The sequence below is a fragment of the Prunus avium genome, chromosome 2 (genome assembly GCF_965620075.1).
Source record: "Prunus avium chromosome 2, drPruAviu1.hap1.1, whole genome shotgun sequence".
Lineage (NCBI taxonomy): Eukaryota > Viridiplantae > Streptophyta > Magnoliopsida > Rosales > Rosaceae > Prunus > Prunus avium.
Genome location: NC_142285.1, coordinates 1,078,649 through 1,102,085, shown reverse-complemented (window position 1 = coordinate 1,102,085; position 23,437 = coordinate 1,078,649). Strand labels below are relative to the sequence as shown.

At 36.5% G+C, this 23,437-nt stretch overlaps 1 protein-coding gene and 3 long non-coding RNA genes across 6 annotated transcripts; 1 reads left to right on the top strand and 3 right to left on the bottom strand.

The window, feature by feature from the left end:
- Positions 1–4,923: 4,923 nt before the first annotated feature.
- Positions 4,924–10,422, bottom strand: LOC110760945 (uncharacterized). Of its 3 annotated transcripts, XR_015834085.1 has the most exons (4): positions 9,892–10,421; positions 5,325–9,294; positions 5,181–5,240; positions 4,924–5,096 (listed from the first exon to the last, which is right to left on the bottom strand). It is a non-coding gene; the product is annotated as an uncharacterized LOC110760945 (long non-coding RNA). The 3 variants fall into 3 exon arrangements; XR_015834084.1 differs by having other exon boundaries at positions 5,181–9,294; positions 9,892–10,422; XR_015834083.1 differs by having other exon boundaries at positions 4,924–5,240; positions 9,892–10,420.
- Positions 10,423–10,852: 430 nt separating this feature from the next.
- Positions 10,853–12,065, top strand: LOC110760936 (uncharacterized). Its single transcript, XR_015834036.1, has 3 exons — positions 10,853–11,083; positions 11,206–11,280; positions 11,377–12,065. It is a non-coding gene; the product is annotated as an uncharacterized LOC110760936 (long non-coding RNA).
- Positions 12,066–14,160: 2,095 nt separating this feature from the next.
- LOC148296210 (uncharacterized) lies at positions 14,161–14,907 on the bottom strand. Its single transcript, XM_088248014.1, has one exon. It carries the CDS (start codon positions 14,905–14,907, stop codon positions 14,161–14,163), a length of 747 nt encoding a protein of 248 aa, XP_088104140.1.
- Positions 14,908–16,449: 1,542 nt separating this feature from the next.
- LOC148296209 (uncharacterized) lies at positions 16,450–23,437 on the bottom strand. The gene is made up of 3 exons (XR_015834129.1): positions 23,186–23,437; positions 17,578–17,619; positions 16,450–16,802 (listed from the first exon to the last, which is right to left on the bottom strand). It is a non-coding gene; the product is annotated as an uncharacterized LOC148296209 (long non-coding RNA).

Below are 23,437 nucleotides of genomic sequence, written 5' to 3'. Positions count from 1 at the left end.
ATCCATGGCATCTCAGGTACTCAGCTTTTCTGCTTTACTTTCATACCCATATGTTATTTGGGTTTTCTTCTGTTTGTTTCAATTTCATATATGGGTTGGAATTTTTGGTGCTTAATGTCACTTCAAGTCCCTCCAAGTCAAATTTGAGTGAGATTGTACATAAATTTGTTGAAACATAATTGTGGGTTTAATTTAAAATTTTATCTCTCTTTTTTTAAATTAATATTTTCAGTTTGTGTAGAGAATGTTATTTAAGTAGGATTATACAAAAACTTGTTGAACCAAAATTTTGGGATTGTGCAACAAATATTTTTCTGTTTGTGGTAAGGAATATTATGCTTGAAGCTTGAAGCTTGTCCAGGCTAAAATGATTTTGAAGTTTTTCTTTTGCTGATTGAATTTATTACTGAGTTAGGTTTTTATTCTGACAAAAAATAATTGAAGAAACACAATTATTTGGTTCAATGGTCTCTTGGTTTTATAGGAGTTGTGTGATATAATATAAAGGAACATTCGGGGCACTAGAAAGTGTTCTGCATCTTCAAGAATATGTTATGATCTGAATTTGTTTTGTTATGTTTTGGGATGTGATTTTTGAATGAACTACATAAATTGATATAATGAACTACTAAGTGAGCTCTGCATCCATAATATTGAATTAGCAATGGTGAGCTTAAGTAGAAGCAAACGCTTGATATCCAGTAAGATAATAATCGAAGTTAAATTGTGCTTGATGTCCACCACTTACTTTAATTACGCTCCTCTACAATGTAGAACACTTTTTGCAAAGTTAGATTGTGCTTGTAGAGGAATTGGATAATGGATAATGGGTTCAGCAATTACAAGACTGCTTTGTTCATTCCACAGTCCACTCTGGAATTGCTCTCCAATTCTTATAACCTCCTTGTTTCTCTTTCTAAATATGTTTCATTGTTGTAGGTTGTTGCAGGTAGATGCCATAAACCATATCAGTTATAAGGTGAGAAAAAAGAGTTCTTTGATGACCGGGAAGAGTGTACAGAGGCATTGTAGTATGACAGCCATCATCATTCAGTGTTTTAGATTTAGGCTTACCTATGAGTTATTGCTAGGCTTATTGCCTTAACCTCTGGTTGTTGTTGGTGTTAGTGCTTCATGAGTTTGCTATCTTTTTAAGAAGGCCATGAAAAATGCACCTTGCATATTTGTTGATGAAATTGTTGTTGCACAACAAAGAGGACCTGGAATTTTTTTGTTTTGCCATCTCTTTTGCAGGGTTCATTTGTAGGGTTCTTTTTTTTTTTTTTTCATGAAGATTGGACCTAAATATTTTGCTTATGGAAAAAATATACATTGAAGAGAGAACATTATATACATTGTGTTTTGCCCAGCATTTCCCGCATAAGATGGACTATTACAGTTTTTGTATTGCTACTGTATAGCCTCATATTGCCTTAGTATTTCTACTATACAGCCTCCTATTGCGTTCTTATTATCACTATATTAATTGGTTTTTGCTATTTTTTGCATTAATTGGTTTGAGTGTCCTCCTATTTGCACAATACATAGGCAATACAAGCCATATATGGGGGCAATACCTACGCAATATAAGCCATATACAGGGGCAATACAAATGCAACACAAGCCATAAGAGTTTATATTAATTTTTCCTCAAAAAATGACACAAGCTATAAATTGGCAATAAACATACAATACAATGACAATAAAAGGCAATAAATGGTTATACGCAAACAATAAACAAGCAATATATAGACAATATACACGTAATATACACTGAATGTATATAACGTGTTTTCTCAAAAAAGGATGTGACGTCCTTGATGAAATCACATTCTTACACCCATAATTTCCCAATTTCCCTACTATGGAAGCAATGTTACCTCATTACATCTTAAGATATACATAAGAAAGTGGCAAAAAACAAAAAATTTACATCTCCTCTTAGTCGGGAATTTTAACACAATTTATATCTATCATTAAAATTCTAGGACATGTCCTCTTAGACCCGAATTTAAGCTGAAAGTTAGCAATTTCCTCCCCAAAAGAACGCCGCCACTTGAAACAAGACAATCTTCCATCTGTATAAAATGGATAAAAAATGCATATTAGAAGTAAATCATTCAATCACAATGGAAACAAAAACATAACATTCAATCACAATTGAAACCAATTTCAAAACAGAAACCAATATCAAAATTCATATAGATTGTTGGCTTTTCTAAATGACCCAATTCTTCATATGGCAAGCTTTCACAAGACAGTACCATTGCAAAATTAAAGTTCACATTCATGCACACAATTTCATACTACTCAATTGCAATATAAAAGTAATTATAAAAATGGGTAAAGTGAATGTGTGTCCTCGCAGGCGAATAAAAATACTAATCAGGAAATCAGGAAATCATCAATAGTGCATTTGGCATTGTTCAAACAATTAAAGAAGCACAGTCTCAGAGAAGAAGAAGAGCAGGACAATGGAACTAGATAAATGCAAAGAGCTGTCAACAAACCTTTAAGTTTTCCAAGAACCCTTTTCACGGCACCAACACAACCTTGGCATGATACCAACCTTGAGGATTGTATAGACTGCACCAAAAACAGATCTAGGATTGAATTACGAAAAAAATAGAGAAAACAAAGATCCAACATATGCCAACTTTACACTATCAAACGTATGTTAAAATATTGGCATTCTCATAGAACTTACAGACTCTCCAATCACTTTCAAAAGAAGTAAAGGATGAGAATCTTGCATTTGTTGGTGGTGCTACTGGTTTCAAATTATGATGTTGGTTTCTTACGGTTAAAACCCACATTACTGTTATTTCAGAGAGCATCTATGAGTTTTATATGTATTCTTACAGGTTGCTCAGAAAAGCCAGAAGTCCTAATTTGATATATCACCTAAGCGATTTCACAGACAAATCACAATCACAAAAGAGTGAATACACCACTTTCAAGGAGGTCTGCATGTCCAAATCTCAATCACAAAACAGTGTATGCATGATTTCAGAGACAAATCTAAAGTACAAAACAATGTATCCAAGTCCAAGAGCTTGACAACCACAAGAAATAGTTGGTAAATTTCATTCAATCACAAAAATAGCAAACAAACCACAACAAAAACCCATTAATGTCTCATTCAAAATAGTAAAAGTAATCACCCAATAATCTCAATCAATAACAGGAACCCAAAAAAAAAAAGAAGCAAAACCAATATTAGAACTCACCACAGTGAAGATCGAAGATGAAGGTGTCGTGGCTTTGTGGTGGAAGTCAACGACGGAGGTCGAGAGTCACGATTGTGGCTCCGTTATGGAGGCCGACGACGGAGGTGGCGAGTCACGCCTTGGCTAGGGTTCGATTCCAAATTTGGGGTTCAACCTTGAGGTTCAAATTAGCTCCTAGTTTGAAGATATAACTAAGAGGCGATTGAGTTAAGCGAGATTCTATGGTGGAGGTGGATTCCTGTGAGGTTTGGCATAAGGAAGAAGAGGATGAGGAAGAGACTAGATAGAAGAGGAAGAAGAAGAGCAACGACTGAGAACAAAAAAAACCTAAGTGAAGGATGGGCAATAAGTTGTCAATAGGGAGTTTTTATAGGGGATATTTGTGATTAGATTTCAAAATGGGGATAATATTGAATAAATTAGCTGCGCCGGGGGTAAAGCCGCCAATTTCCCAATTCCTTTTGCTGCAGTCAAGCTGCCCACCCAATGACTGAAAGAGCAACTCAAGTCACCATGTCTGTACATAAAACCACGGAAAAAAATATATATACATAAAACCACGGCAAGTAACATGTCCTTTTCTATTCAGTCACTACTACAAATTTGATCTCAAACAACACACCATAGCGCATTAGGCATCGTTCACTAAAGTAACAGAGTTTTATGTATTTAAAGACTTCACCACTTGGTACTATGGATGACTTTTGTGCATTATAACATCATTGTTTTTACCAAAATTTAGGGAAAAAGTTATTAATAGGAGGGTCAGATTCTTTGTTGTTAGATCATCTCAAAGGTAGATTTAAAAACATATTAGTTTGTTATAATTTTTACAAACAAATGAGCCGTATAATTTTTCTAGATTTTTAAGAAGTCACTACTACAAAATTGCTATAAAGCTACATTTCGAAGAGCACGCATGCCTTTTTCGACCTCATTTAACAGGTCTTAGATGATGCAGGAGGCAGTGCAAAAGCTCCTTCTTTAAAGGAATTCAAGAAAAGCAAATTGAAATCATCGTCGTCGTCGGGAGATCCAATTATAGTTTCTTACTTCCCCATACACTACTACAAAAAACGAAATAGACGACGGGGATCCACCGTCGTTGTAATGCTTTGAAATCCGTCGTTAAATCGACCGCCGTCTATTTGGGTGTCAAACTACGACGGCTTTCCACCGTCGTTGTTTATCTGTAAAGACGACGGTTTTTAAAGAAAATCGTCGTTGTTTAAAGGTAAAGATCGTTAATTATAGGATGAAAGACGACGGTTTTAAAAACCGTCGTGTATTGTATGTAAAGATGACGGTTTTTTATGAAAACTGTCATCTTTACATACAATAGACGACCATTTTATAAAAAAAAAAAACAGTCATCTTTACTTCACAATAGACGACCCTTTTTAAAAAAACGGTCATCTTTACATATAATAGATGACCCTTTTTAAAAAAAAAAACCGTCATCTTTACATATAATAGACGACTCTTTTTAAAAAAAAACCGTCATCTTTACCTATAATAGACGACCTTTTTTATAAAAACCGTCGTTAATTATCTGTAAAGATCATGATTTATTATAAAAACCGTCGTCTAATAAGTTCCCAAATTGCTACATTTTAGTTCTTTTTGATTTCCTATGATGCTATACAACGATTTTAACTAGAAAACCAACCATAATGCTTTATTAATGAATATATACATCAAAAATAGTTTCTTTCATAAAACTTGAAGATTCAATAGTTATTACATAGTTAACCAATCTTTATTTTACAACAAACATAATTCCTAACAAGACCTACGTACTCCTAATCCAAGCCTTCCTCATCCAAACATACAAATGATGCACAACTGAAGTCTCCTCCATCATCCCTATAAATAAATCAAAATGACAAAGAGAGAAAAAAAAAAGTTAAGATTATAAACATAAAAAATTAGGTGGAAGAGAAATTTTACCATTGGACCATATTTCCATAGAAAACTTGTAAAATGAGCTTAAAAAAAACCATCGAGAACCTGCAAAAGAAAAAATATATAAATAAAATGATAGTGAAACGAGAAGGTAACAAATTTTCAACAACAAAAAAACATACGACTCACATAGAAAACCTGCAAAAGAAAAAGTTATAAATCTGCAAGCTTATCTCCTCATCTCCTGATAATAAAATCAGAAAATCTAAAAAGAAACCAGAAAAAAAAAAAAGGTAAACAAACCAGACAAATCAAGAGAGACAGAAAATTTGAAATCAGGGAGACAAAGAACATACTAGAAACGCAAAGAGACTAATCCAGAATTCACTAGGAAGATATAGAAGGGTATTGAGAGATTAGGTGACTTTCAAATCAAACCTTTCAACCAGCTTTGATTCTCAAATACAGAACCTCCCTCTACATCTTATGGATCTGCGAAAATCTCTCAACTCTTTCATTGATATCGATTTTTTGATGATTTTGTAGAGAGTTTCATGAGGGTGTTTTAGAGAGTGCAGGAGGGTTTCAAGGAGGGAGAGATAAGGTTTTCAGAGACGGGGGAAAATCTGAAAATTTGTCGAGCGCGAATTCACTTAAGTAGCCTTTTTTTAGCGTGTTTTAAAAGACGACGCTTGTTAATGAGAGATAAGGTTTTCAAAGACAGGTGAAAATTTGAAAATTTGTTGAGAGCGAATTCACTTAAGTGGCCATTTTTTAGCGTGTTTTAAAAGACGACGCTTTAAAAAAAACCCGTCATCTTTACATATAATAGATGACCCTTTTTTAAAAAAAACCGTCGTCTTTACATATAATAGACGACAGTTTTTTTTATAAAAAGTGTCATATTTACATATAATAGATGACTCTTTTTATAAAAAAACTGTCGTCTTTACATATAATAGACGACGGTTTTTTTATAAAAAGCGTCATCTTTACATATAATAGACAACCCTTTTTTTTAAAAACTGTAATCTTTACTTCACAATAGACGACCCTTTTTTACAAAAAAACGTCATCTTTACTTATAATAGACGACCCTTTTTTTTAAAAACCGTCATCTTTACTTCACAATAGACGACCTTTTTTTACAAAAAAAGCGTCATCTTTACATATAATAGACGACCCTTTTTTTAAAAAAACCGTCGTCTTTACTTCATAATAGACGACCCTTTTAAAAAAAAAAACGTCATCTCTACATATAATAGACGACAGTTTTTTCAAAACAACCATGTCTTTACCAAAAAAAGGACACTTGATTTTTAAAAGACGACGCTTGTCATATCTGTTGTCGTCGTTTTTTGGTCAGATTTTAACTCTGAAGAAAACCTTTTTAAAAAGACGACGCTTTTTATTTGTGTACATCGTTATAAAAAAATATTCAATAGTACCTCCATTTTTTAGTTGTTTAAGTCACTTATCCAAGACGGTTTTTTTGTTACCGTCGTCTTTTTAAACACAACGATGGTTTTTTCTTCTACCGTCGTCTTTTTCTGGTCGTCTTTTCCACTTTTTGTAGTAGTGATAATTCCTATCGCTTTCGATTGTGATTGTGATTCTTTTGCTGCGTGCAAGCGAAAGCAAGTTCTGAATTTGAGTATGACTACTATATGCCTAGCTAAGGAGTATGGAGGAGAGTTGCAAGAGCCTACAACTCTTTCCCTTTCCATGGTAACACCACCTAAACACCAACTAGCGCCCTAGGACCTCTCTATTTGCGTTAAGAGTTGACGCTCTGAAACCAATTGAAATTGGTACTTAGATGGAAGGGGTAAATTTAAAGCTTACTCAAACAGATTGATAACAACAATAATCAAATAATCCTAGAGACAATATAACTAGTCAACAACTAGTCATAGACCTATGAACAAGTAAGCAAAACACATAAGTAACCCAGATCAACAATCAGCACCTGCAAAATTGTAAAGTGTGTGAATGAATGGTCTGTTGAAGCTTGGGAAATATGAAGCAAAATCTGTCTGTATTGGAATGAAAGAGTTGGGTTTGGCTCCTAACTGTGCCACATACAATACCATGATTAATGCATTCTGCAGAGAGGGTGACACTGAAAATGCTTTTAAACTCTGGCATGAGATGAAGTGTCAAGGATTAATTTCGAACTCAATAACTTGTGACCTTCTGTTAAGAGGACTTTGTGATAAAAATGAGATTGAAAAAGCACTAGATGTCTTAGATGGAATGCTGGCTGTTGGTTTTCTCCTTACCTCATTTACTCATAGAATTTTTCTTAATGCTGCTTCAAAGAGTGGGAGAGCTGATACAATTTTGCAGATGCATCATAAGCTTGTAAGTATGGGGCTTAACCTCACTCGTGATGTTTATAACAATCTCATCACTATCTTATGCAGGCTAGGAATGACCAGGAAAGCTACCTCAGTACTGAAAGAGATGACTGGAGGAGGATTTCTAGCAGATACTGATACTTACAATTGCCTTATATGTGGATATTGCATAAGCAGCCATCTGAAAAGGGCTTTTGCTACATACTCGCAAATGTTGGCTGTGGGAGTTTCTCCAAGTATTGAAACGTACAATTTTCTCTTAGGGGGACTTTCAGGTGCTGGTCTGATGACAAAGGCAGAAGAGTTATTTGGTGAAATGAAGAATAGAGGCTTTGTTCCTAATGCTTCTACATATGATATTTTGGTTTCTGGCCATGGTAAGATTGGAAATAAAAAGGAAGCTATAAGACTTTATTGTGAAATGGTAAGGACAGGTTTTGTTCCCAGAACTAGCACCTATAATGTTCTTATTAGTGATTTTGCTAAAGTGGGAAAGATGAGCCCAGCTAGGGAGCTTATGAATGAGATGCAGACAAGAGGGACCTCTCCTAACTCTTCAACTTACAACATACTAATCTGTGGCTGGTGTAAGCTATCAGAGCATCCAGAGCTGGAGAGGAATTTGAAAAGGTCATATCGGGATGAGGCAAAAAGATTATTAACTGATATGAATGAGAAAGGGTATGTTCCATGTGAAAGTACCCTTTGATGCATCAGTTCTACCTTTGCTAGACCAGGAAAGAAGGCTGATGCTCGGAGGCTATTGAAGGAACTGTACATAAAAAAGAACATATGATAGATGGGCTGAACGAAGAAAAGAGGAAATACCCATCCTGGTATAACATGCCTTCTAATCAATAATGTAATGTGGCTAGTTCAATTCCTCAGTTGGAACCAAGTCCTGAAATGCTATATACATGGTATGCATTCCTCATGAGTTGATATTGATGCAGAGTTTTATGTGGTCTTCAGTCCCATAGCCTCCAAAACCAAATCCAAAAAGTCACAGTTAGAATACAAAACAGCTCAACTAACACTAGCAATCTTAGAAGACCTCCAACTGTGGGCATAGAATAAGAAGAAACATACATTCCTAAATTCCAATGACAGTGAAGCCCACTACACTAAATCCCTTCCCATTCCCCTTTATGTTTCGTTCATCTATGCTACCAAACATTAGTAATCACACAGCAATTCCACAAAAATTTTCCTTCTCACCCCCCTCCAAATGAAAAGTGCTTCTCAGTAAACATAGAAATTCTCTTATAACCTAGAAAACCGAAAATGGGTTATAGTTCGACATGTTCCACACTGAGAAGAAATTAAGATGAATTGGTGGATATTGTTCATTGTGAAGGTCAGAGGCATTTTATAAACGATAATGTTTTAAGTCTTTAGAAATCCACTAGTAACAGTGCCCGCGCGATGCTGCGGGTTTTGAAATCGTGTGAAATGTGTATAAAGTTGTGAAAATATGCAGGGAAAATGGTACTATTTATATAAACATGGAGATCTAAATAATGGTATCATGCTTAGTTTAGCAAGCTTAAGTTACAACAAATAAACTAATAACATGTTTTATGCGTTGCTCGTTATGTGAAAATATTGAGCATATTTTAATAGATCAAACAGTTATAAAAACATCAAAATATGAGCAACTTTTAGTTTCTCATTGTTCAAAAGAGTTTGGACAGGTGTTTATACATATAGTACTGGGTAGTGGGAGGGGATCTAGGTCTTGCTAGCTCTGCTGTATAGGTGGTTTTCGTTTTTTCTCGTCATTTGTAGACGTTTTGACCCTGTTGGCATAAATTTGGAAAATGGTAGGTGTTAGTATATATAAATGGAAAAATTTAAGTGAGGGCAATAACTATTATGACATAATTAAGTTTAAAAAAATAGAACTTGATGAACAACAGTACATCAAACATTCTATTAATTTGATGGACAAAAGTATAAACTCAATCTATTGAACCAATTGAAAACAAATTCTGAACAATTGTGACAATTATTAAATAGGTATAAGAGAATCAAGCCAAAACACCTTCCCATTTATCAAAACAGAACAACACACTCATATACACAAACCCTTTCTATAGTCATTTCCATGCTAATTAACCAATGTTTATTACAAAACCTGGATACATGTTTTGCATAATGTGATATGATTAACAACGTGTTACATATATTATAGCATGAATTTTTTGTTTTTATTTTTGGTAATTAGATGTTAATTTAAACAAATTGTAGCATGACTATTAATATTCCTGCGTAAACATATGTATTTCTTTAATCAAAACATTCAAATTTGTCAGATAATGCAACAACATCAACTCCACCTCTCAGAAACCCATCAGCAAGCTATTAATCCATTAAAAAGTTGAGGGGATGCAAACCTGAAGAGAAACGATGGAAGAAATCGCAGATCGGAAATCTGTCAGACGAACGCCAGACAGAGGACCAAGAATTCGAAGGACCCACCTGCCCCTGTTGATCCCCGAGACTTCACGTTTGTTGATTCGTCTTGGATTTTGAGTCTGGTTTCAGGATATACCAAACCCTGATATGGCAGAAACAGGGGAGGTCAAGGTTGAGGTGGTTGAAGAAGAGTCTATTGGAGAGGAAGATGGCGGCGAAGGCCAAAGGCCAATTCTTAATGTGTATGACCCAACTGGTTGTGGGTCTGAATAAACTGCCGATGGGTCTGTGCCAATTGGTTGTGTGGAGAAGGAGGAGTGTGAAATATCAGAAAATTTGAGTTGTTCTGCTGAGGAAGAGTTGGGGAAGGTCAGTTTGCTTGGAGGATGCGATCAAAATTCGGTTCTTGATTGTGGGAATTGTATGAAGAGAAGTGACCCGTAATGCTGGAGGAGGAGAACCAGAGAATAAGAGGGCAAAAGGGTTATGTCGTTGGTCATCAGGGCAAAAAAGACATTGCTCTGTTCATTTGGTAAGAGGGCAACCAGTTAAGCAGGGGCACCAACGGCATTTCACTATTAAAATGAATAGTCTAAGAACAGTAACTTTATTCAGTTTTAGTATATATATAATTTGATGGCAAGTAAACCTTTTACCTTCATGATCATCTCAACTGAAGGACTCTTGTTGTACTATACTTTTACTTATTCCTTGTCTAATTCACTTCTGTTTATTTATGTCTGCACTTATGTCATCAAGCACACTTTTGCAGGTTGGCCATTCTGAATTTGAAGATCAAGGCAATGGCTCTCCCAATGATTTCAGGAATCTGTTTAAAGATATCTTTGATAATGATGTAATGACTTTATTCTTAAAGTAAGGTTCCACAGCAAGGTGAAGTACCATCTATGTTTCCTAATTATTCTCTTGCATTTTTTTCTTTCTTTTTGTGGATGTTATATTCACTTTGGGTGGTATGTGCATGTTATTGGTGGGCGTTGTTTCCAAGGGAAATTAGATCATCATTTTCCGTCAGAATTTGGTGGTCAAGATATCAAAAGTTTTATCCATCTTCATTAATACACAGGTTTCATTGGAACCATCCTTTATGGAAGCTGTCGAGGGATGTGCTGAAACTGTGACATTTCCAGCTGCAGTGGCCTGTGAAGGGTATACTGATTCTACTGACTTCTAAATGTCTTTGCTACTTTTGAAATTTGTCTAGTATTTAGTTGTTTTTGGCTCATTAGTATTGGAAGGAAACTCTCTTTTCTAATTTCTCGTGCTTTTAGATCTTTGCAGGTGGAAGTGGTGTTCCTCCTGGCACCAGACCTGAATCATGTAAGCGCTGTAAAGGGTCTGGCATGGTCAGTTTTTCTCGGAACAGAAACCTTATCAGTTATTTGATCACTAAGAATATCACATCATCTGCTCTTGTTAACTCTGATTTTCTGCATATCCAGACTTTCATGCAAACTGGCCCATTTAGGATGCATACTACTTGTTCGAATTGTGGTCGTGATGGTAAAACCTTTGCGGTATGGTTCGCATCTTATCTGGACTAATTTTCGCTACTCTACAAACAAATTTAATTGTCTATATTCATTCTCCAGACATGCCATGTCAATCAATAAAATTTCTGGAACCTGACTGTTTCCCAGAAGCTTTCTTCATTGGCACTATAATTCTAACAAAGTTTTCTATTTCTCTCCAACCAAATCACCCAAAAAACAGCTGCCACTGTACAATTAGACAAAAGTTGCCCGAAGATGGAGACAAGAATGGGAATGAGATATATTTCTAGCTTAAACGCCATGGAAACTCAATAGCTTAGTCACAATTTTTCTTAAATTTCTGTGGTTTTTAATTAAAATGGGAGTACCAAAAATGAAAGATGAGAATGGGTTTATGTTCGACTAAAAAATAGAATGGGTTTATGTTGCTGGGTTAAACGGGAATACCACCTATCTTTTGTTACAAAGTGTGTAACTGAGCTTCAAGATCAGACGGTTCTTATTCTTATTCTTCTCCATAAGGAGGTATATATAAGAGTTTACATGAGTACTTTACAAGAAATTAGATCCAGTAAAAGATTAGGAAAATATCTCCTAATTATACAATGATTTGACAACTATATAAAAAAATGAAAGTAAATCCCTTAATTAATCAAGGAAATAAATCTCCTTGATTAATTAGGAGACTCACTTCAACACTCCTCCTCAAGTTGGTGCATATACGTCACAAATGCCCAACTTGGTAAATGAGTCATGAAATTTGTAGCACCTGAGTCGATAATCCATGCGGATTTTTGAGAGGACGTATGAAAAATAGAACCTTTGGTGGTGTTGATAGAAGCACAAGTCTGCATGCTTCTGTGAGTTTGCAATAAGGGAAGTAAAAAGTGATATGAGAATGTGAGGGATTTTGATTGGAGGATTTTGATTTGAGGAATTTGATGTAGGAATTGGATTTGAGAGGTATGTGTATAAGATTTGAGGAATTTGATTTGAGGGATTTGATTTGAGTATGAGAAATTTGAGATAAGGCATTTGAGGACTTTAGATTTGAGGGATTTGATTTGAGTATGAGAAATTTGAGATAAGGCAATTGAGGACTTTAGATTTGAGGGATGAAATTGGCACTTAGGTGACGAGGGGTAAATTATAAATGACACAAACACAACCACAACAAGCTTCACACACTTTAGTCATTGACCAAAACACTTATGACTAGTCAACTGCTAGTCATGAACAACCACAATCAAGAATCCACACAGAGCAGGCCACAATGTACCTGCAACCCTAGAAAAATACTAGAGGCACTCAGAAGGACCCATCAATCTAGGCATCCCCTGTGCTAGCAACAACTATGGTGGAAGTGTGTGAAAACATTATAATCAAGTAAATACCAAACAGCAGATAATGATGACTAGTCAACCACCAAAAACACAAACCCAGAAAAATTACAGATATGCAAACCAGATTTTGTTCACCCAGAAACCCACCATTGGGAAAAACTGGAGGTCATCAACCGACCAGGCAATCCACTAAGTAGAAAAAGATTCTTACAAAGGAATACAAGCAAGCTCAAGCAAAACCTAGATCTATTTAGGAAGATGAGCTATACCTCCTTTGTGCAATCTTCTTCTCCAACTTAGCAAAGCTTGAAGCTCAGTTCTTCATGGCAATGGCAGCTCCTTCTTCAGCTCGTTCATCCCATGGCACTAGCTTGCAAGCTCCAACTCAAACCGAAACCAAAATTTGGATTCAAAGGAGAATGACCAATTTCTTCAAGAAACCATACTCTTGAAGAAATCAATCTTGAATCTGACCTAGATATAAATGAGAGAGTGTTTTAATTAGCTAGATGAAGATTTTCATTTTTCAAATGCAGTTTTCAAAAAGAAACAATTTGGAAAACTCAAAGATGAAAAATATGAAGATGGCTCTTGAGGAAGAAGCAAAAGTTTCCAAAGAAACTTTCCAAAACTTGCCTACAAAAGTGACGGCTACCAAAAGAATAATTGGTTTCCTTTTACACCAAAATTCCTAGGTTAGAATCGTACAATGACAGCTGGGAATTTTGCAGAATAAGACAAAAACATATGGGTAGGATCCAGCTGGAACAGTGAGCTGGAATTCCTACTGAGGCAGAGGTTGACTAGTCATAATCTTCAGAAGTTGGAAAATGCAATGCAAAATTTACCTTTGTCAATTTGCTTGAACCTCCATAGGATAGTTGATAGTTAAGAACACCTAGAGAAGCTATTCTTAATCTAAACTTGAGCTTGATAAAAACAATAAAAATCCTATTACAAAATTGTCAAGGGAAGCCAAAAGAAATACTCAAAATTCATACATTAAGGATTTGGATTTGGGAGAAATATGAGGAATTTGATTTAAGTTTTGTTTTTTTGTTTTTTTGTTTTGTTTTGAATATGAGAAATTGCAAGAAGAACTAAAGCACAGGTTGCATGAGAACTAGGCTCCTCCTAGTACCACAACCAATTGGCTTGCTGCTGAGAATGTCCTGTTGTGGCTACAGAGGAAGATGCGAGAGCCGATGCAGTCGGAACAGCAGGACTTACATGATCTGCGGCAGAAGATGTGTTGAGTGATTTGCTCCTATTCTTGCGGGGAGCTTTGGAGTGGTCTAAACCCAATCAGTTCGTAACAGCCAGCATAGGTATGTTTGCTTCCACCACAATGAGTGCATTTGTGTTCCGGACGAGAGCTTGTAACTTGAGTCTAAGAAGTGCCACCGGTAGAGGGCGGAGGGCCCTGTGAACGTTGAGTGGCCAAGACCGCAGTGTCCGGAGTACTGGCCATGATTAGTCGTTGTTGAGCTTCGCGACGTACATATGCAAAGGTTTGGTCAAGGTCTAATTTGGGATCTTTGCGCAGGATTTCCCCCCGGACTTGATCAAACTGAGGGTCGAGCCTTGCAAGAAAAAGGTGAACACGAAGACGATCCAGTTCTGTCTGGCACTCCGTCACGTCAGCGTCGCAGTGCATGCGATTCGGAGTGCGATGATCAATCTCCTGAAAGATGGTCTGCAGCTGGTTGTAGTATGTGTGGACAGGGGCACCATTAATGGTGAAGGCCCGTTTGTTGAGATCAAAAAGGAAAGTTTCATCCCCACCATCAAAGTAGGTTTTCTTCACGGCATCCCAGATTTCTTTGGCGGTACTGAAACGGATGAAACGACCCATCAAGTCGGGAGACATGGAGTCGATGAGCCACCCCTTGACCCGAAAGTTCTCCGTACACCATTTGGTGTAGGTGGAGGAGAGCTTAGAGGGTTGCGGAGTGTCGCCGGTGAGGTACCCCAATTTTTCGCGGCCAGCAATACGTAACTCCATGACTTGAGACCATAAGGCATAATTGGTTTCTGTCAAGATGATGCCGGTAGGTAACGGAGCGTTGCCACTATGAATAGTAACAATTTGGGAGGATGATGGAGTAGAGTCGGTGGTTTGGGAAACGATATCCATGGCAGTGGAAGGATTGAAGAATAAGAGAAAAAAGATGTGTTTAGGGTTTTGTGATAAGAGAAAAATGTGATATAAGGATTTAGGGTTTGTGTTTGAAGAACTTTGATATGAGGATTTAGAGACAACTGAGGATCGATTGCTCTGATACCATGCTAAAATATGAATATGGGTTTGAATATGTTAGGTTCTTATTCTTATTCTTCTCCATAAGAAGGTATATATAAGAGTTTACATGAGTGCTTTACAAGGAATTAGATCCAGTAAAGGATTAGGAAAGTATCTCCTAATTATACAATGATTTGACAACTATATAAAAAAAGGAAAGTAAATCCCTTAATTAATCAAGGAAATAAATCTCCTTGATTAATTAGGAGACTCACTTCAACATTTGCCCCCTTCACTTTTACATGGCAACTGTTTTACCACATCTCTGCCTTTATATGCACACATACTGAGTTTAATAATCTTGATCTTAACCTTTAACATAGCTATATCTGGATGCCATCTAACCCAGCCAAATTTATCCTCTTGTTTTTGAAGAGGTTGCCAAAATATGCAGATTCCAGGTTTTTTATTATTTTAAATGATCACCTTTATGCCAACGGGGTCTAGCCGAGTGAAAAGGACCTTGATTTGCAGAGGTCTCAGGTTCGAATCCCCACGGCATCTGATGTAGAACAAATGGCTGAATGGATTGAAGAAGACTTGGAGCGATGAATGGAAAAAGGACGCAGTAGGAATTTACAGATTTGGCGTCCAAGCTCCGATTGGGACACATGATACCTTTCTGAAAAAGGAACGAAGCAATGAATCCAGCTCATCGCTTCGTTGTGGCATAAGGTGGATTTTGGGCTTCTGGTCGTTTGGGCTTCCAAAAGAGCATTTAAAAGTTGTAGTTAATTTTCGACTTTTCATTTATTTTCTGTTTACCTTTCAATAACTCCCCAGGGCAGTCCAATGGGTGAGATTGATATATTTAGACAGCCTTCGTGTATGGTTGGTCTCAACTCATCTTTTATCAAATAATACAAACAATGAGAATTTTCTCTCTAACTTTCTGGTGAATTCCAGGTTTATGTTCTTTCTTAGGTTACGCTTATAACCTATTTGCTTGTGCTGCGTCAGCGTCATAGTTGTGTGTGTGTGAGAAATCTCCCTCCTCTGTAGTTTAGAGTATCGCTTGTACTAGGAAAAAAAGAAGATCCCCTTTACCAAATAGAACATGTTTAGGTAAGCTCATGCTTGTAGGCGCAAGTTCTATTTATGGGCTCACATTAATTGGTATTTGATTTTAACATGGCACTATACTCAACTTAAATCACTTAAACCCATTATACAATGTATTTTCTTCAATTTTTGTGTGTCAAAACAATAGATAATTGACTAAACGAACATCTTCTAAAGTTTTATTGAAAATTTCCATATTTTTCTAACAATTTCCGTCGTTTTTATTCAATTTTTACCGATATCAACATTTTGTCGATATTTCCTCAATGGAAGGAAGAACTTGACCCCAAAAAAAAAGGAAGGAAAAAACCACCATTAAATTGATAACGTGGGCAGAATTAGGACCTTAATGGAAAGTCATAACACTTGTTTTCTTTTGATTGACTGGGTTCTTGGAGGTTCACAGAATTGATGAGAAAGGAATTGGGCTGCTTTACTTTACAGTTAATTATTTTCAAAGTACAGCAGAAGCAACTCTTTTTAAAAGTGACAGCAATCCCAAACTAGGCCTAAGTTATGTGAGACTTTGGATCCTGTTTCTAGCTGGCACAAGAGTAGCTTTCATGTTATTAATTTGGACGTGTTTCAACATATATACTTTGCCGACGGTCATAGATTAGCCTAGTAAGTAGTAACAAGTGGACAGAACCTTCAAAATCTTGCTTTCCCTGCAAGTTGATCAAAGAAAAGTCACATGCAACGGACATACTAATTAATCACAAACATACATATCTTATCCTATTTCCTTCTCTGATTTTTGTCACTCATTTTGCAGCCCCATCCATCCATTTCTACCGATTTTAATTAAATTTTAATTCATCTCACTCATGCATGTTGTTAATTAAGTGGATTCTTAATTTCTTCGTTGGTCCACAAGCTCATCTCTCATTAATTACCTTTGAACTGTGTATTTCTTCGTAAATTCGTCGCCAACTGCTTATTTATATGGGTGATTATTCTTTGAAATTTTCGATAAGGAGAGGATATCTATTTTTTTTTTTTTTTTGGTCTATTAAGGTATGCCAAATGCAATGGCAAAATTCGAACTCTGGTTTTGGGCATGGGAAAACTATTCTTACCAACAATGTGTAAGAAGGTTTATTACATTAAACCTACTGAAGTGATCTTCTAATCAACTAAGGATTGCAAAGACTCATTGTTTATCAGGGACTCAAAACCTATCTCGATTAGGAAGCCTCTAAACAGTGTTTAAGAAGGATAATAAAGGCTTAAGGGTTCCTAGTTCTACAAGGATTGTAACAGATTAAACCTATAGCATGAAGGATATCTCTAAGTGTTTCTTGATGGGCAAGACACTTAGAGAGATGCATATAAATAGAAGGCTCCCTCCTAGATCCGATACACAACAAAAGCTAATCAGAAAATTCACCCATCAGAGTTATAGCTATCAAGATCGGTTTCTAAGGAGAAGAGCTTCTTTACCTTCTTTCCTTGCGCAGCCAATCTGTTTCAGCATCATCAGATCTGCTCCAGTACCATGACGGATTCAGGTTAGTGTTCTATGTGTTATAGCTCTAAAGTATTTACATGTGGTATCAGAGCGTGAGTTATATCATGTTCTACCTAACAAAACTCGTGCAGGAAAATTAAGAGAAATAACTGACAGTTTTTTTTAAGTTATAAAGTATGAACATGATAACAGTATAAAGTATGAACTTTATCATGTTCTTGACGGTTTCTACAGATCATTGCTTACAGTTATTGTGCAGTGATTGAGTAAGCCAAAGCGACTCAACCATTGTATGATCACTGCATTCAAGGTTTTATGATCAGAATTTGCACCATGATGCAAAACATGTCGAAAGGCTTTCTGTCTAAAGATGTAAGCTGTTTGATATGTCTTGCATCATGGTGGATCGACATGGGACATGGATAGATATGGATTAGTGAAAGGTTTTCTTCTGTCTAAAGATGTAGAAGATCTTTTGCTCAGGAAATTCACATCTATTCGTTTTCCAGTGTCAATAAGCATGCTTGATTCACTGTCCAAAGATGTGATTAAGTATGTTTGATTAAAGTTCTGGGGAAAGTTGTATGTATATATATAAAGTGCTTATTTTGTTCTAAACATGTACAGTCAATCATAACTCAATTCGAACTCTCACTGGCTCAAATTATAAGAAATGGAGAGAAGATGTGGAAATTTCCCTTGGACTTCTGGATTATGAGATGGTTCTTACTGATGAAGCTCTATCAGTGCCTGCGAGTGATGCATCTGCTGAGACTAAAACTAAATATGCAAAGTGGATTAAGGCCAACAAAATGGCAATTCTAATCATGAGGAGGTCTATTTCAGAAGAGGTCAGAGGCAGTGTTATCGAAACTGAGAATGCTAAGCTATTCATGGAAGCTATTGCAGAAAATTTCCAAGGATCCAAGAAAGCTGAAATAGGCACACTCATGAGCCAGCTGACAGATATGAAATACAATGGAGAAGGCTGCATAAGGACTCACATTCTGAACATGGTTGAAATAGGAAACAAGCTAAAAGCCCTGAAAGTCAATGTGGATGAGACCATGATGGTGCACTTTGCCATTAACTCTCTACCTAGCATTTTTAGACAACTGAAAACTACTTATATTGCTCAGAAGGAGATATGGTCAGTTGCTGATTTGATAGGTATATGTGTGCAGGAAGAACAAAGTATTAGAAAGGACAAAGGCAAAGAACAAGTGTATTTCGTGCAGGATACTAAATTCAAATCAAGAGAATGGACCAAAAACAAGAATGCAGATAAGCAGCAAAAGAAAGATGAGACTGCAAAGGGGATGGGTCCAGTAGGTCTAAAGTGTTTCTTTTGCAAAAAGTTTGGACACTTAAAAAGAGATTGCAGGAGATACAAACGTTGGTTAGAGAAGCAAAAGGGAAAAGGTAAGCATGAAAATATCTCTGTAATCTATGAATCTAATACAGTTGAAGTTTTATCTAATTCATGGTGGTTAGACAGTGGTGCAACAGTTCATGTGACTAACTCTTTGCAGGGATTCAAAACAAAGAGGGTGCCAAACAAGGATGACTTGAAGGTGTTCGTGGGAAATGGAGAAAGAGTTAGAGTAGATTTTGTTGGTTTAGCTAGTCTTGAATTGGAGTCAGGTTTTATTTTGGAATTAGTTGATGTCGTTTATGTTCCTTCTATGACAAGGAATTTATTATCAGTTAGCAAGCTTGTAAAATCAAACTTACAGTTTGAGTTTGATGAGTCTGGGTTCTCCATTTTCAGAAATAAAAGTTTTATTGGTAATGGATTGTTGATTGATGGAATGTTTCGCTTGAACTGCAAATTGCCAAATCAAAATACAGAGATGATAAATATGTTAAGTTCGAAACAGCCATGTAATACAGAATCTTTCACACTATGGCATAAGAGACTTGGACATGTCTCGAAAGAAAGGATGAATCTGTTAAGCAAAGAGTTAATCCTTCCACCACTTAATCACCATGAACAAGATAAAACATGCATTGAATGTGCAAAAGGAAAATTGACAAATCTCAGAAAGAAAGGGGCAATAAGAAGTGAGAAACTACTTGAGATAATACACACAGATATTTGCGGGCCTTTTCCAGTTGATACACATGATGGTTTCAGGTATTTTATTACCTTTACAGATGATTTTTCAAGATATGGATATGTGTATCTCATAACAGAAAAATCCAAAGCATTGGAAATGTTTAAAATCTACAAAGCAGAAGTGGAAAACCAACTGGATTCTAAGATAAAGGTTGTAAGATCAGATAGGGGAGGAGAGTTCTATGGCAAGTTCACAGAAAAAGGAAGAAATCCAGGACCCTTTGCAAACTTTCTACAGCAAGAGGGTATTGTTGCACAATATACAAATCCTGGAACACCACAGCAGAATGGTGTTTCAGAAAGGAGAAATAGAACCTTAATAGAGATGGTGAGGAGCATGATGTGTTGTGCAAAGCTTCCTACTTTTCTATGGGGAGAAGCCTTAAAAACTGCAAACTACCTTGTCAATAGAGTTCCTACCAAAGCTACAAACAAGATACCCTACGAAATCTGGTGTAAAAGAAAGCCTAGCTTGGCTCATCTAAGGACCTGGGGATGCAAGGCAGAAGCAAAGTTGTACAATCCTATGCAGAAGAAGCTTGATTCCAAAACTGTGAGCTGTTTCTTCGTAGGATATCCAGATAGGACAAAAGGTTACAGGTTTTATTGTCCTAAACACAACACTAGATTTGTAGAAACACAAAGAGCAATCTTCATTGAGGAGGAGAAAGAAGAAGTAGACAATGCAGATTTTGTTTTTGATGAAGTTTTGGAAAATCAAGAGACTGCAGAAGAAAATGAAACGACATAAGTGATTGTTTTACCTTTTGTTACCTTGGAAGGAAACCAAGCCTCACCAACACATGAGGACAGAAATCATGAGCAAAATCCAGTGACAGAAACTCAACCAATTGCAGCAGAAGAAATACAAACAGATCAGCCAGCACAAGCTTCAGACCCACAACTTAGAAGATCACAAAGGTCTAAGAGGCCAGCCTTGTCGAGTGACTATTTTGTTTACCTACAAGAATCAGAGCATGACATCAATACTGAGGAAGACCCTGCAACCTTCAAGCAGGCCATGGAAAGTAACAAAAGTTCACAATGGTCTGCAGCCATGGAATCTGAATTAGAATCCATGAGCAAAAATGGGGTATGGAGACTAGTTAATCTGCCACCAGGATGCAAACCTATAGGATGCAAGTGGGTTTATAAAACGAAAAGAAATGCACAAGGACAAATAGACAGGTATAAAGCCAGACTAGTGGCAAAAGGTTACACACAAGAAGAGGGAGTTGATTACAATGAAACTTTCTCTCCAGTATCAACTAAAGATTCATTCAGAGTTATAATGGCTTTGGTTGCACATTTTGATTTGCATCTTCATCAGATGGACGTTAAGACAGCCTTCCTAAATGGAGAACTAATTGAAGAAATATATATGAAGTAGCCGGATGGTTTTACCTCAAAAGGGGAAGAGAATTTAGTGTGCAAGCTGCAGAAATCAATATATGGTCTAAAACAGGCATCAAGACAATGGTATCTCAAGTTTGATGAAGTTGTTAAGTCCCAAGGCTTCATTGACAATCCATTGGATGAATGCATCTATATGAAATTCAATGGAAAGAATTTCATCTTCATGCTGTTATATGTGGATGACATCCTTCTAGCAAGTAGCAATTTGTCCATGTTGCATGACACTAAAAGAATGCTATCAAATCATTTTGATATGAGTGATTTGGGAGAGGCAAACTACGTTCTTGGAATAGAAATCAGCAGGGACAGAGAAAGAAAAATGATTGGTTTATGTCAGAAGGCATATATTGAGAAAGTGCTTAAGAGGTTTAACATGGGAAACTGTACAGGATGTGATGTTCCTTTTTCGAAAGGTGATAAATTGAACAGTGAACAGTCTCCTAAAACTGAGCAAGAGAGAGAAGAGATGAAGGATAAGCCCTATGCATCATTGGTGGGAAGTTTGATGTATGCACAATTCTGCACCAGACCAGATTTGGCATTCTGCATAAGTGTTCTTGGCAGATTCCAGTCTAATCCAGGCCAAGCACATTGGATTGCAGGCAAGAAAGTATTAAGGTACTTGCAGAGAACTAAAGAGTACAAATTGGTCTATAGAAAGGTTGATAACTTGCAGCTGGAAGGATATGCAGATGCAGACTTCGCAGGATGTCAGGATACTAAGAAATGCACATCAGGAGTTGTTTTTCTGTTTGCAGGAGCTGCAGTGGCTTGGAAAAGTATGAAACAGCAGTATGTATCAACCTCAACCATGCAAGCAGAATTTCTGGCAGTTTATGAAGCCACCTCAATGGCAATGTGGCTTAAGAATTTCATGTCCATGTTGAAAATTGTAGACTCAATACAGAGGCCAATTCAGTTATGGAATGACAATACTGCAGCAGTGTATTTTGCACAAGGAAATAAAAGATCAAGTGGAATGAGGCATTTGCATTTAAAGTTTTTATCTTTAAAGGAAAAGATTCGAGATGGAGAGACTGCTCTAAGTCACATTGGCACAGATTTTATGATTGCAGATCCCTTAAATAAAGGTCTGCCTAATCATGTTTTTCATAGGCATGTGGCAAGCATGGGATTGCAGTTGAGTTTCGATACCTAAAGTCAGTGGGAGTCAGTGGGAGCTAGAGTTCTTGCTGTTATGTTTCAGTTTTGATTTTGTTAACTAGTTTTATCTAGACTGTTTTGTTTTTGCAGACTTAATTGAATTACTTTTATATAATGTTCTGCATTTGCTGTTTATGAATGACAAATAGAATAAAGGCCAAACTGTAAACATGCTAGCATTCTGCTTGCAGTTTGAATCTATGAATGAGTCATTAAAGTTTGTTTAAAAGGAGACCTTGGGTAGTCTTGAAGGGTGAGCAAAGAACAGTTTTGGTTTTGTTACACTTACAGTAAAACTAAACAGGTTCTTGTTTTCAATCTAGTTGGAAGCCTTATGTGTTTTGCAAATTCATATATGTGGTTATAAAAGTCTTGGATGTTATATATCCAGTGTACTTCGATAGTCCCTTGTGAATTTTCAAAATGACAGTGGCTTGATAAAAGGAACAAGAGAGTTTTGAGTACCACATGGCCATTAAGTGATGAACAATAAGTCTAAATTGATTATTTGATCAAGTGGGAGAATGTAAGAAGGTTTATTACATTAAACCTACTGAAGTGATCTTCTAATCAACTAAGGATTGCAAAGACTCATTGTTTATCAGGGACTCAAAACCTATCTCGATTAGGAAGCCTCTAAACAGTGTTTAAGAAGGATAATGAAGGCTTAAGGGTTCCTAGTTCTACAAGGATTGTAACAGATTAAACCTATAGCATGAAGGATATCTCTAAGTGTTTCTTGATGGGCAAGACACTTAGAGAGATGCATATAAATAGAAGGCTCCCTCCTAGATCCGATACACAACAAAAGCTAATCAGAAAATTCACCCATCAGAGTTATAGCTATCAAGATCGGTTTCTAAGGAGAAGAGCTTCTTTACCTTCTTTCCTTGCGCAGCCAATCTGTTTCAGCATCATCAGATCTGCTCCAGCACCATGACGGATTCAGGTTAGTGTTCTATGTGTTATAGCTCTAAAGTATTTACACAATGTTCTGTGGCCAAACCAAAACGAAAAAAAGAAAAGAAAAAGAAGAAACCATGATAAGCTGGTAGGAACCACACCATTTGAAAATAGACAAAAGAACATCATGGTCGAATAGACCATGCATATATGCTTTAACTAGTCGCTCT

Excerpts from the sequence above, each read along its gene's own strand:
- LOC148296210 (XM_088248014.1), bottom strand. The coding sequence starts at position 14,907 with ATGGATATCGTTTCCCAAACCACCGACTCTACTCCATCATCCTCCCAA.